Below are 17,180 nucleotides of genomic sequence, written 5' to 3' on the forward strand. Positions count from 1 at the left end.
ATGTTACCTCATCACCATAGCAGGTATTTATAGGGTAGTGTCATAATGTTACCTCATTAGCATAGCAGGTATTTATAGGGTAGTCATTATAATGTTACCTCATCACCATAGCAGGTATTTATAGGGTAGTGTCATAATGTTACCTCATCACCATAGCAGGTATTTATAGGGTAGTGTCATAATGTTACCTCATCAGCATAGCAGGTATTTATAGGGTAGTGTCATAATGTTACCTCATCAGCATAGCAGGTATTTATAGGGTAGTGTCATAATGTTACCTCATCAGCATAGCAGGTATTTATAGGGTAGTGTCATAATGTTACCTCATCAGCATAGCAGGTATTTATAGGGTAGTGTCATAATGTTACCTCATTAGCATAGCAGGTATTTATAGGGTAGTGTCATAATGTTACCTCATCAGTATAGCAGGTATTTATAGGGTAGTGCCATAATGTTACCTCATCACCATAGCAGGTATTTATAGGGTAGTGTCATAATGTTACCTCATTAGCATAGCAGGTATTTATAGGGTAGTCATTATAATGTTACCTCATCAGCATAGCAGGTATTTATAGGGTAGTGTCATAATGTTACCTCATTAGCATAGCAGGTATTTATTGGGTAGTGTCATAATGTTACCTCATTAGCATAGCAGGTATTTATAGGGTAGTGCCATAATGTTACCTCATCACCATAGCAGGTATTTATAGGGTAGTGTCATAATGTTACCTCATTAGCATAGCAGGTATTTATAGGGTAGTCATTATAATGTTACCTCATCACCATAGCAGGTATTTATAGGGTAGTGTCATAATGTTACCTCATCACCATAGCAGGTATTTATAGGGTAGTGTCATAATGTTACCTCATCAGCATAGCAGGTATTTATAGGGTAGTGTCATAATGTTACCTCATCAGCATAGCAGGTATTTATAGGGTAGTGTCATAATGTTACCTCGTCAGTATAGCAGGTATTTATAGGGTAGTCATTATAATATTACCTCATTAGCAGAGCAGGTATTTATTGGGTAGTGTCATAATGTTACCTCGTCAGTATAGCAGGTATTTATAGGGTAGTCATTATAATGTTACCTCATTAGCAGAGCAGGTATTTATTGGGTAGTGTCATAATGTTACCTCGTCAGTATAGCAGGTATTTATAGGGTAGTCATTATAATGTTACCTCATCAGCATAGCAGGTATTTATAGGGTAGTGTCATAATGTTACCTCGTCAGTATAGCAGGTATTTATAGGGTAGTCATTATAATGTTACCTCATTAGCAGAGCAGGTATTTATTGGGTAGTGTCATAATGTTACCTCATTAGCATAGCAGGTATTTATAGGGTAGTGTCATAATGTTACCTCATCAGCATAGCAGGTATTTATAGGGTAGTGTCATAATGTTACCTCGTCAGTATAGCAGGTATTTATAGGGTAGTCATTATAATGTTACCTCATTAGCAGAGCAGGTATTTATAGGGTAGTGTCATAATGTTACCTCGTCAGTATAGCAGGTATTTATAGGGTAGTCATTATAATGTTACCTCATTAGCAGAGCAGGTATTTATTGGGTAGTGTCATAATGTTACCTCGTCAGTATAGCAGGTATTTATAGGGTAGTCATTATAATGTTACCTCATCACCATAGCAGGTATTTATAGGGTAGTCATTATAATGTTACCTCATCACCATAGCAGGTATTTATAGGGTAGTGTCATAATGTTACCTCGTCAGTATAGCAGGTATTTATAGGGTAGTCATTATAATGTTACCTCATTAGCAGAGCAGGTATTTATTGGGTAGTGTCATAATGTTACCTCGTCAGTATAGCAGGTATTTATAGGGTAGTCATTATAATGTTACCTCATTAGCAGAGCAGGTATTTATTGGGTAGTGTCATAATGTTACCTCGTCTGTATAGCAGGTATTTATAGGGTAGTCATTATAATGTTACCTCATTAGCAGAGCAGGTATTTATTGGGTAGTGGCAATTCCACCACGCTTGCTGATTAACCTATGGGCTCACTTGTGCAATAAACACTTCCATTTCTTTCAAACAATGAGCATAAACAATCTGATGATCTTTCACCTCCCCACCACCACCACCACCACCACCACCACCACCACCACCACCACCACCACCACCACCACCACCACCTCCCCACCACCACCACCACCTCCCCACCACCACCACCACCACCACCACCACCACCACCACCACCTCCCCATCACCACCACCACCACCACCACACCACCACCACCACACCACCACCACCACACCACCACCACCACCCCACCACCACCACCACCTCCCCACCACCACCACCACCACCACCTGAAGGACCGTGATGACCTCGTTCTCCCAACGGGGGAGGGGGTACGATGATTAGTGTTCTTAAGCAGAATGTAATGCTTATTTTGCACATATCCATAGTTGGTAAGTCACCACTCAGGACTCAATGTCTTTATAATCTACATCTAGACGGGATGGGCTAGTGATCATATGACCTACAGATACAGTCTTGCCAACATAAAGCATATGGATTCAATAAACCGCTTGAGAAATCAATGTGGTACAAACATGGCAATTTACAATACTGATCATCTATACAGCTACAATCCTTGGGCTGAAGATGAGGATAACATTATTAAATAGCTTTACTGCTGCATTCCATTATGAATCTATTTGATGTACAGTATATTTATTGAATCACTGCAGTGTAAGGCCTACATGATTGTATACATTAAAGCCATATGCAGCCCAGCCAAATCAGATTCCTGTAAAAGCACTTTAAACGGTGACGTATTGTATAGTTTAACAGATTCCTGGGTAATGACCTCAAAGCAAAGATCCCTGGGTAATGACCTCAAAGCAAAGATCCCTGGGTAATGACCTCAAAGCAAAGATCCCTGGGTAATGACCTCAAAGCAAAGATCCCTGGGTAATGACCTCAAACCACAGATCCCTGGGTAATGACCTCAAAGCAAAGATCCCTGGGTAATGACCTCAAAGCAAAGATCCCTGGGTAATGACCTCAAAGCAAAGATCCCTGGGTAATGACCTCAAAGCAAAGATCCCTGGGTAATGACCTCAAAGCAAAGATCCCTGGGTAATGACCTCAAAGCAAAGATCCCTGGGTAATGACCTCAAAGCAAAGATCCCTGGGTAATGACCTCAAAGCAAAGATCCCTGGGTAATGACCTCAAACCACAGATCCCTGGGTAATGACCTCAAAGCAAAGATCCCTGGGTAATGACCTCAAAGCAAAGATCCCTGGGTAATGACCTCAAAGCAAAGATCCCTGGGTAATGACCTCAAAGCAAAGATCCCTGGGTAATGACCTCAAAGCAAAGATCCCTGGGTAATGACCTCAAAGCAAAGATCCCTGGGTAATGACCTCAAAGCAAAGATCCCTGGGTAATGACCTCAAAGCAAAGATCCCTGGGTAATGACCTCAAACCAAAGATCCCTGGGTAATGACCTCAAAGCAAAGATCCCTGGGTAATGACCTCAAACCAAAGATCCCTGGGTAATGACTGCAATCAAACACCGATCCTACAATACTCCCTGACTACTGGTAGAAAGAAGTTTAGCCCAACGAGACACGCATGGCACACACACACACACACACACACACACACACACACACACAATGTGAAATGGCTAGCTATTTAGCAGTCGTGGTTATGCTACTTCATGAGCGTGGATGTGTTCTGAGGGTCCCTGTGTTCTGAGGGTCATCCAGTAAGGGACAGTGACAGGAATGGAAGATACACACACACACACACACACACACACACACACACACACACACACACACACACACACACACACTCTATCAATGCATCCATCCACCCACCACACACACAGTTTGTCTTACCTGACGTGGGGCACATCAATGCTGGATGACACCACCTTGCGTTTCTGCTCCAGCAGGGAAACAGAGCGGGTGTGGTCCCTCTCTGGACCCTCAAGGGGGCGCACCGTCCTCCTTCCGTCTGCTCCCCGCTCCCCCTTCAACGCCTCTGGGCTCAGGGAGTTGGCCTCCCCCTTCTGGGCCTCCATGGTCTGGCTCTGCAGAGGAGCCCCGTTCCCTCGGCCGTTCCAGGAGCTCTGCTGCAGAGGGATAACGGTATGACTGGGTTACCTCAGAGACATGTACAGCAGGCTAACTAGTAAAGACTGGGACTCTGGGAGGCTAAAAATGTAAGGTGATGTGTATTGTAAAGATCACCTGACATTTTAACCACATTTTAACCACCCAGTCCCTGCTTTTCATTGGATAGGCATATAGTATCCTATGTGCCATTTGGTACAGCATTACCCACAATGCAGTGTATACACACTCGTTCTAGCTAATACTCACACTTCCAGACAGTTTTGTAGTGTTGCTAGTGTTGAGCTGACAACAACAGGATGTACATTAATGAGTGTTTCACTTTTAAAATGTGGGATTTATTTTTTGTGCTTCCACAGACATCCCCGGCAAATCCCGCAAAAGCAGAGGTGTTGCAAGCACATACGCTAGCAAATTTCAATTTATATATAAAAAAATTACTGCATTTTCATCTTTCGAGCTTCTAGTCATGAAATCTATGCAGCCTACTCAATCACTTTTATAGCTACTGTTTACAGGCCTCCTGTGCCGTATACAGTGTTCCTCACTGAGTTCCCTGACTTCCTATCGGACCTTGTAGTCATGGAAGATATTACAATTTTTGGTGACTTTAATATTCACATGGAAAAGTCCACAGACCCTCTCCAAAAGACTTTCGGAGCCATCATCAACTCAGTGGGACTTGTCCAACATGTCTCATGACCTACTCACTGCCACAGTCATACTCTGGACCTAGTTTTGTCGCGTGGAATAAATATTGTGGATCTTAACGTTTTTCCTCATAATCCTGGACTATCGGACCACCATTTTATTACGTTTGCAATCACAACAAATAATCTGCTCAGACCCCAACCAAGGATCATAAAAAGCCGTGCTATAAATTCTCGGACAACCCAAAGATTCCCAGATGCCCTTCCAGACTCCCTCCACCTACCCAAGGACGTTAGAGTACAAAAATTGGTTAACCACCTAACTGAGGAACTCAATTTAACCTTGCGTAATACCCTAGATGTAGTCGCACCACTAAAAACAAAAATACATTTGTCATTATAAACTAGCTCCCTGGTATACAGAAAATACAGAGCCATGAAGCAAGCTTCCAGAAAATTGGAACGGAAATGTCGCAACACCAAACTGGAAGTCTTCCAATTAGCATGGAAAGACAGTACCGTGCAGTATCGAAGAGCCCTCACTGCTGCTCGATCATCCTATTTTTCCAACTTAATTGAGGAGAATAAGAACAATACAAAATGTATTTTAGATACTGTCGCAAAGCTAACTAAAAAGCAGCATTCCCCAAGAGGATGGCTTTCACTTCGGCAGTGATAAATCCACTAACTTATTTGACGAAAAGATCATGACTCCTCCATAAACCTGCGTATTTCTCCACAGCTCAGTTGTCCTGAGTCTGCACAACACTGCCAGGACCTATGATCAAAATAGACACTCTAGTTTTTTAATACTATATCTCTTGACATATTGATGAAAATAGTCATGGCCTCTAAACCTTCAAGCTGCATACTGGACCCTATTCCAACTAAAATACTGAAAGAGCTGCTTCCTGTGCTTGGCCATCCTTTGTTGAACATAATAAATGTCTCCCTATCCACCGGATGTGTACCAAACTCACTGAAAGTGGCAGTGGCACTCTTGAAAAAGCCAAACCTTGACCCAGAAAATATAAAAAAACTAAAAATCGGCCTATATCGAATCTTCCATTCCTCTCAAAAGATTTAGAAAAAATTGTTGCACAGCAACTCACTGCCTTCCTGAAGACAAACAATGTATACGAAACTGTTTGTATACGAAACACTTCAGTCTAGTTTTAGACCCCATCATAGCACTGAGACTGCACTCGTGAAGGTGGTAAATTACCTTTAAATGGCGTCAGACCAAGGCTCTGCATCTGTCCTCCTGCTCCTAGACCTTTGTGCTGCTTTTGTTACCATCGATCACCACATTCTTTTGGAGAGATTGGAAACCGAAATCGGTCTACACGGACAAGTTCTGGCCTGGTTTAGATCTTATCTGTCGGAAAGATATCAGTTTGTCTCTGTGGATGGTTTGTCTTCTGACAAATCAACTGTAAGTTTTGGTGTTCCTCAAGGTTCCGTTTTTGGACCACTATTGTTTTCACTATATATTTTACCTCTTGGTGATGTCATTCGGAAACATAATGTTAACTTTCACTGCTTTGCGGACGATACACAGCTGTACATTTCGATGAAACATTGTGAAGCCCCAAAATTGCCATCCCTGGAAGCATGTGTTTCAGATATAAGGAAGTGGATGGCGGAAAATGTTTTACTTTTAAACTCGGACAAAACAGAGATGCTAGTTCTAGGTCCCAAAAAACAAAAAGATCTTCTGTCGGATCTGACAATTAATTTTGATGGTTCTACAGTCGTCTCAAATAAAACTGAAGGACCTCAGCGTTACTCTGGACCCTGATCTCTCTTTTGACGAACAGATCAAGACTGTTTCAAGGACAGCTTTTATCCATCTACGTAACATTGCAAAAATCAGAAACTTTCTGTCCAAACTTTTTGGCTTCCTGTTCAGGCTAGGGCTGATTTCAAGGTTTTACTGCTAACCTACAAGCATTACAATGGCTTGCTCCTACCTATCTCTCTGATTTGGTCCTGCCGTACATACCTACACGTACGCTACGATCACAAGACGCAGGCCTCCTAATTGTCCCTAGAATGTCTAAACAAACAGCTGGAGGCAGGGCTTTCTCCTATAGAGATACATTTTTATGGAATGGTCTACCTATCCATGTGAGAGACACAGACTCGGTCTCAACCTTTAAGTCTTTATTGAAGACTCATCTCTTCAGTACGTCCTATGATTGAGTGTAGTCTGGCCCAGGAGTGTGAAGGTGAACGGAAAGGCACTGGAGTGACAAACCGCCCTAACTGTCTCTGCCTGGCCAGTTCCCCTCTCTCCACTGGGATTTTCTGTCCTTACCCTATTACAGGGGCTGAGTCACTGGCTTACTGGTGCTCTTCCATGCTGTCCCTAAGAGGGGTGCGTCACTTGAGTGGGTTGAGTCACTGATGTGATCTTCCTGTCAGGGTTGGCGCCCCCTCAGGTTCGTGCCGTGGGGGAGATCTTTGTGGGCTATACCCGGCCTTGTCTCAGGGTAGTAAGTTGGCGTTCTGAAGATATCCCTCTGGTGGTGTGGGGGCTGTGCTTTGGAAAAGTGGGTGAGGTTATATCCTGCCTGGTTGGCCCTGTCCGGGGGTATTATCGAACGGGGCCAGTGTCTATGCTGCAATAGTTTATGTGTCGGGGGACTAGGATCAGTCTGTTATATCTGGAGTATTTATCCTGTCTTATCCGGTGTCCTGTGTGAATTTAAGTATGCTCCCTCTAACCTTCTCTCTCTTCCCTCGGAAGACCTGAGCCCTAGGACCATGCCTCGGGACTACCTGGCCTGATGACTCCTTGTTGTCCCCAGTCCACCTACTGCTGCTGCAGCTTCAACTGTTCTGCCTGCGGCTATGGAACCCTGACCTGTTCGCCGGACGTGCTACCTTGTCCCGGACCTGCTGTTTTCGACTCTCTCTCTCTACTGCACCTGCTGTCTCTAACCCTGAATGATCGGCTGTGAAAAGCCAACTGACATTTACTCCTGAGGTGCTGACCTGTTGCACCCTCTACAACCACTGTGATTATTATTATTTGACCATGCTGGTCATCAATGAACATTTGAACATCTTGGCTATGTTCTGTTATAAACTCCACCCGGCACAGCCAGAAGAGGTCTGGCCACCCCTCAGAGCCTGGTTCCTCTCTAGGTTTCTTCCTAGGTTCCTGCCTTTTTAGGGAGTTTTTCCTAGCCAGTCCGCTTCATTTGTCTGAAGGTGGCTGCTCCAGTGGTGACGACAGGTCATTTTCTTTGCATAAGAAAGCATCTCCCTTGACATTCTGGAAACAACTACCCGCAGTAACAATAATGTGAGGCAAAGCACAATGCAGCACATCCACTTGCTACTAAACAACTCAGCTGGGCACAGCAATAGTGTGTATACACACACACACACACACACACACACACACACACACACACACACACACACACACACACACACACACACACACACTTGCCTTTGTGCGGCTGTTAGTAAAGACATCAACACACACACACACACACACACACACACACACCATGCAGAGGGTTTAAGGAGAGGCCAAGAAGAGAGGCCAGGAAGAGAGGCCAAGAAGAGAGGCCAAGAGGAGAGGCCAAGAGGAGAGGCCAAGAGGAGAGGCCAGGAGGAGAGGCCAAGAGGAAAGGCCAGGAGGAAAGGCCAGGAGGAGAGGCCAAGAGGAGAGGCCAAGAGGAGAGGCCAGGAGGAGAGGCCAGGAGGAGAGGCCAAGAGGAGAGGCAAAGAGGAGAGGGTGAGGTCCACATGTCTAAGTGCACCAGCAGAGGGTTGAAGGACAATACGCCCATACAGCCTTACAGTGGGATCGAGATCATTATTTCCAAAACACACTGTAACACGATTATCTCTCAACTGTAGAAAACGACAGGCAACACCCAGTCAATCGAAAGCACACACACACACAACTTTGAACAGGTTTCAAATTTACTTAGATTCAGGATGTCAAATATTAGGGATGTGCATCTGTCCCTTTCAAGAGGATGGATACAAGAGAAGTGGATACATATCTAGATACAAGAGGACTGGATACAAGAAGACTGGATACATATCTAGATACAAGAGGACTGGACACATATCTAGATACAAGAGGACTGGATACATATCTAGATACAAGAGGACTGGACACATATCTAGATACATGAGGACTGGATACATATCTAGATACAAGAGGACTGGATACATATCTAGATACAAGAGGACTGAATACATATCTAGATACAAGAGGACTGGATACATATCTAGATACAAGAGGACTGGATACATATCTAGATACAAGAGGTCTGGATACATATCTAGATACAAGAGGACTGGATACATATCTAGATACAAGAGGACTGGACACATATCTAGATACAAGAGGACTGGATACATATCTAGATACAAGAGGACTGGACACATATCTAGATACAAGAGGACTGGACACATATCTAGATACAAGAGGACTGGACACATATCTAGATACAAGAGGACTGGATACATATCTAGATACAAGAGGACTGGATACATATCTAGATACAAGAGGACTGGACACATATCTAGATACAAGAGGACTGGATACATATCTAGATACAAGAGGACTGGATACATATCTAGATACAAGAGGACTGGATACATATCTAGATACAAGAGGACTGGATACATATCTAGATACAAGAGGACTGGATACATATCTAGATACAAGAGGACTGGATACATATCTAGATACAAGAGGACTGGATACATATCTAGATACAAGAGGACTGGATACATATCTAGATACAAGAGGACTGGATACATATCTAGATACAAGAGGACTGGATACATATCTAGATACAAGAGGACTGGATACATATCTAGATACAAGAGGACTGGATACATATCTAGATACAAGAGGACTGGACACATATCTAGATACAAGAGGACTGGATACATATCTAGATACAAGAGGACTGGATACATATCTAGATACAAGAGGACTGGACACATATCTAGATACAAGAGTACTGGATACATATCTAGATACAAGAGTACTGGACACATACCTAGATACAAGAGGACTGGATACATATCTAGATACAAGAGGACTGGATACATATCTAGATACAAGAGGACTGGATACATATCTAGATACAAGAGGACTGGATACATATCTAGATACAAGAGGACTGGATACATATCTAGATACAAGAGTACTGGATACATATCTAGATACAAGAGGACTGGATACATATCTAGATACAAGGGCTCTGATACGATACAGGAACCATACGTTTAGTTTGAAACGATTCGGTGCGATTCTGCTTGATTAGAGCACGAATCGATGAGGTTCCTTTCAATGCGATACAATTTGATGTACTGACATATGCTGCATAAACACATTCATTTTCCATTTAAATTCAATTCTGCTGCAGCCCGTGTGTGTGTGTATAAATAATGTCTGTCTATGGTGTGTATACTAATGTCGGCACCTGATCTGAGCCACAAGGGAGACTAGGCATCTACCACCCCTGTACCACTATCAAATTAGGGGGGCAATGTAGCTTGTTTTCTTGTCACCGCACCTTGGTTTTCAAAATCACCTGACCCACTAATTAACTTTTTTTCAGATTAATTGTTTGCACTAGTAATGTAGCAATATTTAGCATTTACAAATGAGCTATGACATAGCCAATGAATACATAGCAAAACTCTGGATTTCACTCCCCCATCTCAAAATCGAATGGTTTTGACCGTTTTGGAAGTTTAGTGAGCTTCTTTTCTCCTCCTGCTTTGACCATATGCCTCGCAAAGTGATTGCTGTCCTCGTTATGAAATTACCATTCATTATTATGAAATTCTCTCAGCCTCGTGACAAAATGTGTAGAAAGAAGAAAATGATCTTTAAAACTGCAACATCTCAGCCTCATAACAAAATGTGTAGAATAGCATTATAAAACTGCACATTGGAGATCGGTGCCCCAGGGCCTCAAATGTGGTAGTCCGGCTCTGTACATCTAAAAATGACCATATACACTGATTGTTTCAAACAAAACTACAACAACTATTGCTGATGGTGAACCTGAAGAATGGAAATAAAATCCATTGTAAGCCTCGTTCAGCGGGTAGCCTATAGCCAGGTGGAATGAAAGGTAGCTTCCTTTCATTCCAGTAAAACCCCATTTTCAACAGCGCATTGATAACAATAAACTAAATGACTTGTAGATCAATGAGTGTCAACACAGTTACATGCAGTTCATCACTGAAGAGGAGGGTGGGCCAGTTGTCACAAAAGATGAGATGTATTTTCAGAAGGTAGAAAGAAAGTAATATGAGCAAATCATTTCAGTGAATCTGGGATTTGTAACGTTTAAATCGATTCTCTGACAAAGCATGCTACATTTGGATGGGTTTGAGGTCCGGGGACTGATGCAGTCATATCTTAAACATTTGAATCGGCAAAGGATGCGTAGGCCTATCAGTGAATCAACAGGACTTGAGTCAAACAACAAGTTAAGTTATCTGTACTAAGAGAAAGATGAACGGTTACCCTGACCAGTTATTTGACTACAACCAAAACAATCTCTATTGCTTCCTTTCACAGCTATATGAATGATCATATTTCATGCACAGCAGGAAATTGCAGAATGAGCCAAATCGACCATAAAGTGTGAGTTTAGTTGCATGTGTCATAGGAGTTTTGTGTGGGGTTATTGTGTCTTGCAGCTCTTAACTTCAGCAGATGAATAATGTAAGTTATTTAACACACACAAACACACACACACACACACACACACACACACACACACACACACACACACACCTTTAGTAGGCCAAAGGTAAAGATGATTTTATGCATCATAAATTGTCAATAGCTCAGGAGTTATGGTATCCTTGGTTTCATCCTAATGGAATGTATTCAACTCATGTGCTGTATTGTTCACACAGAGATATGTTATCAAATGTATTCAGATGAAACTTTCATCAAATAGCCCATAGGTCTACAGTGCTATTGGAGGACTTAAATCCTGGAAAAAGTTATATTTGTAGAATACAGTAGATTTACATGGATAAGGTTAGGGACAGGCTGTGTGTACATACATACAGTCAACAATTCACCTAATGGAGGACTTTGCTCCAAGGTAAAGACAAAAAAAATACTTGCTTACATAGCAAGCCAGAGCATTCAATATTATTACAGTATAATGAACATGCTATGTTACTACAGCTGAACCGCCGTAGCCTAAACTCAACACGGATCAGGGGAAACGATCAGGACCACAGTAACTACGCAGTAATTCATTGGTTTAAAACACTCAGTGTGTCTGGTGCTGTACCATGTTGATCTCATTCTCTGAACCATCACATCACTGCGGCTTACAACACCCAAACACAGCAGTCAGTCAGGACACTGATAAGTCCATCTCTATAGACCACCAACACAAACACAGCAGTCAGTCAGGACACTGATAAGTCCATCTCTATAGACCACCAACACAAACACAGCAGTCAGTCAGGACACTGATAAGTCCATCTCTATAGACCACCAACACAAACACAGCAGTCAGTCAGGACACTGATAAGTCCATCTCTATAGACCACCAACACAAACACAGCAGTCAGTCAGGACACTGATAAGTCCATCTCTATAGACCACCACAGCCCTCCTCTGGCAGCGCTCTAAACAAAACCTACTTGTGTTGATCCATATCTAAAAGGAAGGAGGGGGAGGCCTTGCCTTGGCTACACTGCCTGGTGAATGCTTTGGCAGAGCAACACGCCGCGCATCAACCGAACCAGCCTCACTCTCTCTTGCATCTGATTAGCATCCATCATGAACTAATCTAAACTTGTCCCCATGTGACATGCAGGCAAACGGTGGCAAACCAACCAATGAGGAGCAGACTGCTGGTGAACAAAGAGAGTCAGTGACTCCAGCAAGACAGCTTCAGTTAAGGTCTGATATTAATCAACAACGTCATACGTCTTTGTCTCCACCCATAATGGCACTTGGTCATCAACACCATACCTTCTTCCCTCACAACAACAAGTCAACAAGTGGCATTCTCCCACCTCCCCTCCATCAATTTCCTCCTCCTTCTCTCACAACAACAAGTGAACAATTAGCATTCTCCCACCTCCCCTCCTCCATCCATCCATCCACTCCTCCCTCCCTCCCTCCCTCCTTCCCTCACAACAACAAGTGGCATTCTCCCACCTCCCCTCCTCCATCCATCCCCTCCTCCTTCCCTCATAACAACAAGTGGCATTCTCTCACCTCCCCTCCTCCATCCATCCCCTCCTCCCTCCCTCCCTCCTCTCCTCCCTCCATCATCTCCTCCAGCCATCCCCTCCCCCTCTCCAGCCATCCCCTCCCCCTCTCCAGCCATCCCCTCCCCCCTCCAGCCATCCCCTCCCCCCTCCAGCCATCCCCTCCTCCCCTCCAGCCATCCCCTCCCCCTCCAGCCATCCCCTCCCCCTCCAGCCATCCATCCTTCCCCTCGTCCTTCTCTCACAACAACAAGTGAACAATTGGCATTCTCCCACCTACCCTCCTCCCTCCCTCTCTCCATCCATCCATCCCTTCCCTCACAACAACAAGTGGCATTCTCCATTCTCCCACCTCCCCTCCTTCCTCCCTCCCTCCATCCATCCCCTCCTCCTCCTTTCCTTCATCAATATCCTCCTCCTTCTCTCACAAGTGAACAATTAGCATTCTCCCACCTCCCCTCCTCCATCCATCCCCTCCTAACCTCCCTCCCACCCTCATCCATCCCCTCCATCCATCCATCCATCCATCCATCCGCTCCCTCCATCCATCCATCCCCTCCTCCTTCTCTCACAACAACAAGTGAACAATTGGCATTCTCCCACCCCCCTCCTCCATCCATCCATCCATCCATCCATCCCCTCCTCCCTCCCTCCATCCATCCCCTCCTCCCTCCCTCCCTCCATCCATCCATCCATCCATCCCCTCCTCCTTCCCTCACAACAAGTCAACAAGTGTCTTTCTCCCACCTCCCCTCCTCCTCCTCCTCCCCAAAAGCATGGTGATTATTTGACATTCTGGGCATCTAGCCAGAGCTCCAGATTCTTCTCTGAGCCACGCTCTGTTACTACGGCTGCTACAGCAGCTGCTTTCTGGGCGATGTGATCATCTTCAGTTACACATCTCTCACACCTCCTTCCGCCTTCCTCGCCCCATGATTCTGTCCACCTCTTGTCTTTCAACTTTATGGAGACTGACAGTGTTGTGTTCGAGACCAGACCAAGACCGGAGGGGGGGGGGGGCGAGACAGAGTCAAGACTGGGGGGGGGGACCAAGACCAGAGGGGGGGGTCGAGACAGAGTCAAGACTGGGGGGGGGTGAGACCAAGACCAGAAATTGTGAAGGTGTAGACTATATTACATGGATTTATTGTGAAGGTGTAGACTATATTACATGGATTTATTGTGAAGGTGTAGACTATATTACATGGATTTATTGTGAAGGTGTAGGTAGACTATATTACATGGATTTATTGTGAAGGTGTAGGTAGACTATATTACATGGATTTATTGTGAAGGTGTAGACTATATTACATGGATTTATTGTGAAGGTGTAGACTATATTACATGGATTTATTGTGAAGGTGTAGACTATATTACATGGATTTATTGTGAAGGTGTAGACAGACTATATTACATGGATGTATTGTGAAGGTGTAGGTAGACTATATTACATGGATTTGTTGTGAAGTTGTAGGTAGACTATATTACATGGATTTATTGTGAAGGTGCAGGCTATATTACATGGATTTATTGTGAAGGTGTAGACAGACTATATTACATGGATGTATTGTGAAGGTGTAGGTAGACTATATTACATGGATGTATTGTGAAGTTGTAGGTAGACTATATTACATGGATTTATTGTGAAGGTGTAGACTATATTATATGGATTTATTGTGAAGGTGTAGACTATATTACATGGATTTATTGTGAAGGTGCAGACAGGCTATATTACATGGATTTATTGTGAAGGTACAGGCTATATTACATGGATTTATTGTGAAGGTGTAGGCTATATTACATGGATTTATTGTGAAGGTGTAGGCTATATTACATGGATATATTGTGAAGGTGTAGGTAGACTATATTACATGGATTTATTGTGAAGATGTAGACTATATTACATGGATTTATTGTGAAGATGCAGGCTATATTACATGGATTTATTGTGAAGGTGTAGACTATATTACATGGATTTATTGTGAAGGTGTAGACTATATTACATGGATTTATTGTGAAGGTGTAGACTATATTACATGGATTTATTGTGAAGGTGTAGACTATATTACATGGATTTATTGTGAAGGTGTAGACTATATTACATGGATTTATTGTGAAGGTGTAGGTAGACTATATTACATGGATTTATTGTGAAGGTGTAGGTAGACTATATTACATGGATTTATTGTGAAGGTGTAGGTAGACTATATTACATGGATTTATTGTGAAGGTGTAGACTATATTACATGGATTTATTGTGAAGGTGTAGACTATATTACATGGATTTATTGTGAAGGTGTAGACTATATTACATGGATTTATTGTGAAGGTGTAGACAGACTATATTACATGGATGTATTGTGAAGGTGTAGGTAGACTATATTACATGGATTTGTTGTGAAGTTGTAGGTAGACTATATTACATGGATTTATTGTGAAGGTGCAGGCTATATTACATGGATTTATTGTGAAGGTGTAGACAGACTATATTACATGGATGTATTGTGAAGGTGTAGGTAGACTATATTACATGGATGTATTGTGAAGTTGTAGGTAGACTATATTACATGGATTTATTGTGAAGGTGTAGACTATATTATATGGATTTATTGTGAAGGTGTAGACTATATTACATGGATTTATTGTGAAGGTGCAGACAGGCTATATTACATGGATTTATTGTGAAGGTACAGGCTATATTACATGGATTTATTGTGAAGGTGTAGGCTATATTACATGGATTTATTGTGAAGGTGTAGGCTATATTACATGGATATATTGTGAAGGTGTAGGTAGACTATATTACATGGATTTATTGTGAAGATGTAGACTATATTACATGGATTTATTGTGAAGATGCAGGCTATATTACATGGATTTATTGTGAAGGTGTAGGTAGACTATATTACATGGATTTATTGTGAAGGTGTAGACTATATTACATGGATTTATTGTGAAGGTGTAGACTATATTACATGGATTTATTGTGAAGGTGTAGACTATATTACATGGATTTATTGTGAAGGTGTAGACTATATTACATGGATTTATTGTGAAGGTGGGTAGACTATATTACATGGATTTATTGTGAAGGTGTGGTAGACTATATTACATGGATTTATTGTGAAGGTGTAGACTATATTACATGGATTTATTGTGAAGGTGTGGTAGACTATATTACATGGATTTATTGTGAAGGTGGTAGACTATATTAATGGATTTATTGTGAAGGTGTAGACTATATTACATGGATTTATTGTGAAGGTGTAGACTATATTACATGGATTTATTGTGAAGGTGTAGGTAGACTATATTACATGGATTTATTGTGAAGGTGTAGACTATATTACATGGATTTATTGTGAAGGTGTAGACTATATTACATGGATTTATTGTGAAGGTGTAGACTATATTACATGGATTTATTGTGAAGGTGTAGACTATATTACATGGATTTATTGTGAAGGTGTAGACTATATTACATGGATTTATTGTGAAGGTGTAGGTAGACTATATTACATGGATTTATTGTGAAGGTGTAGGTAGACTATATTACATGGATTTATTGTGAAGGTGTAGGTAGACTATATTACATGGATTTATTGTGAAGGTGTAGGTAGACTATATTACATGGATTTATTGTGAAGGTGTAGGTAGACTATATTACATGGATTTATTGTGAAGGTGTAGGTAGGCTATATTACATGGATTCATTGTGAAGGTGCAGGCTATATTACATGGATTTATTGTGAAGATGTAGACTATATTACATGGATTTATTGTGAAGGTGTAGACTATATTACATGGATTTATTGTGAAGGTGTAGACTATATTACATGGATTTATTGTGAAGGTGTAGGATATATTACATGGATTTACTATACTTTTTTAAATGGCTTGTAGGCTGTGTGTGGAAGCCAGGAGATGCTAAATGTGTTTGTTAATTAACGGTCAATTACCGTGAGACAGAAGGTTATTTGCTTGACAATCACCGGCTGACGAAATCTCGTGACCGCCACAGCCCGAGTAAAAATGTATCTGACACACAGCATTATGCCTAACTACATTACTCTCTGGGCCTGTATTTGACCTGTTTACATTCGGACTATACATAATGGAATGGGCTTGTTTATAAAATGGCAGATTAATTAGGGCCGATTTCA

The 17,180-nt window shown here is 42.2% G+C and overlaps 1 protein-coding gene across 1 annotated transcript in view; it reads right to left on the reverse strand.

The window, feature by feature from the left end:
• Nucleotides 1-17,180, reverse strand: part of LOC106570565 (zinc finger protein 704) — an 89,832-nt gene that overhangs the window by 69,368 nt on the left and 3,284 nt on the right. Inside the window, exon 2 of the mRNA XM_045694933.1 lies at nucleotides 3,884-4,119. Coding sequence (XP_045550889.1) covers nucleotides 3,884-4,119 — 236 coding nt within the window. The remainder of the gene's footprint in view (nucleotides 1-3,883; nucleotides 4,120-17,180) is intronic.

Source organism: Salmo salar, chromosome ssa14 (assembly GCF_905237065.1).
Source record: "Salmo salar chromosome ssa14, Ssal_v3.1, whole genome shotgun sequence".
Lineage (NCBI taxonomy): Eukaryota > Metazoa > Chordata > Actinopteri > Salmoniformes > Salmonidae > Salmo > Salmo salar.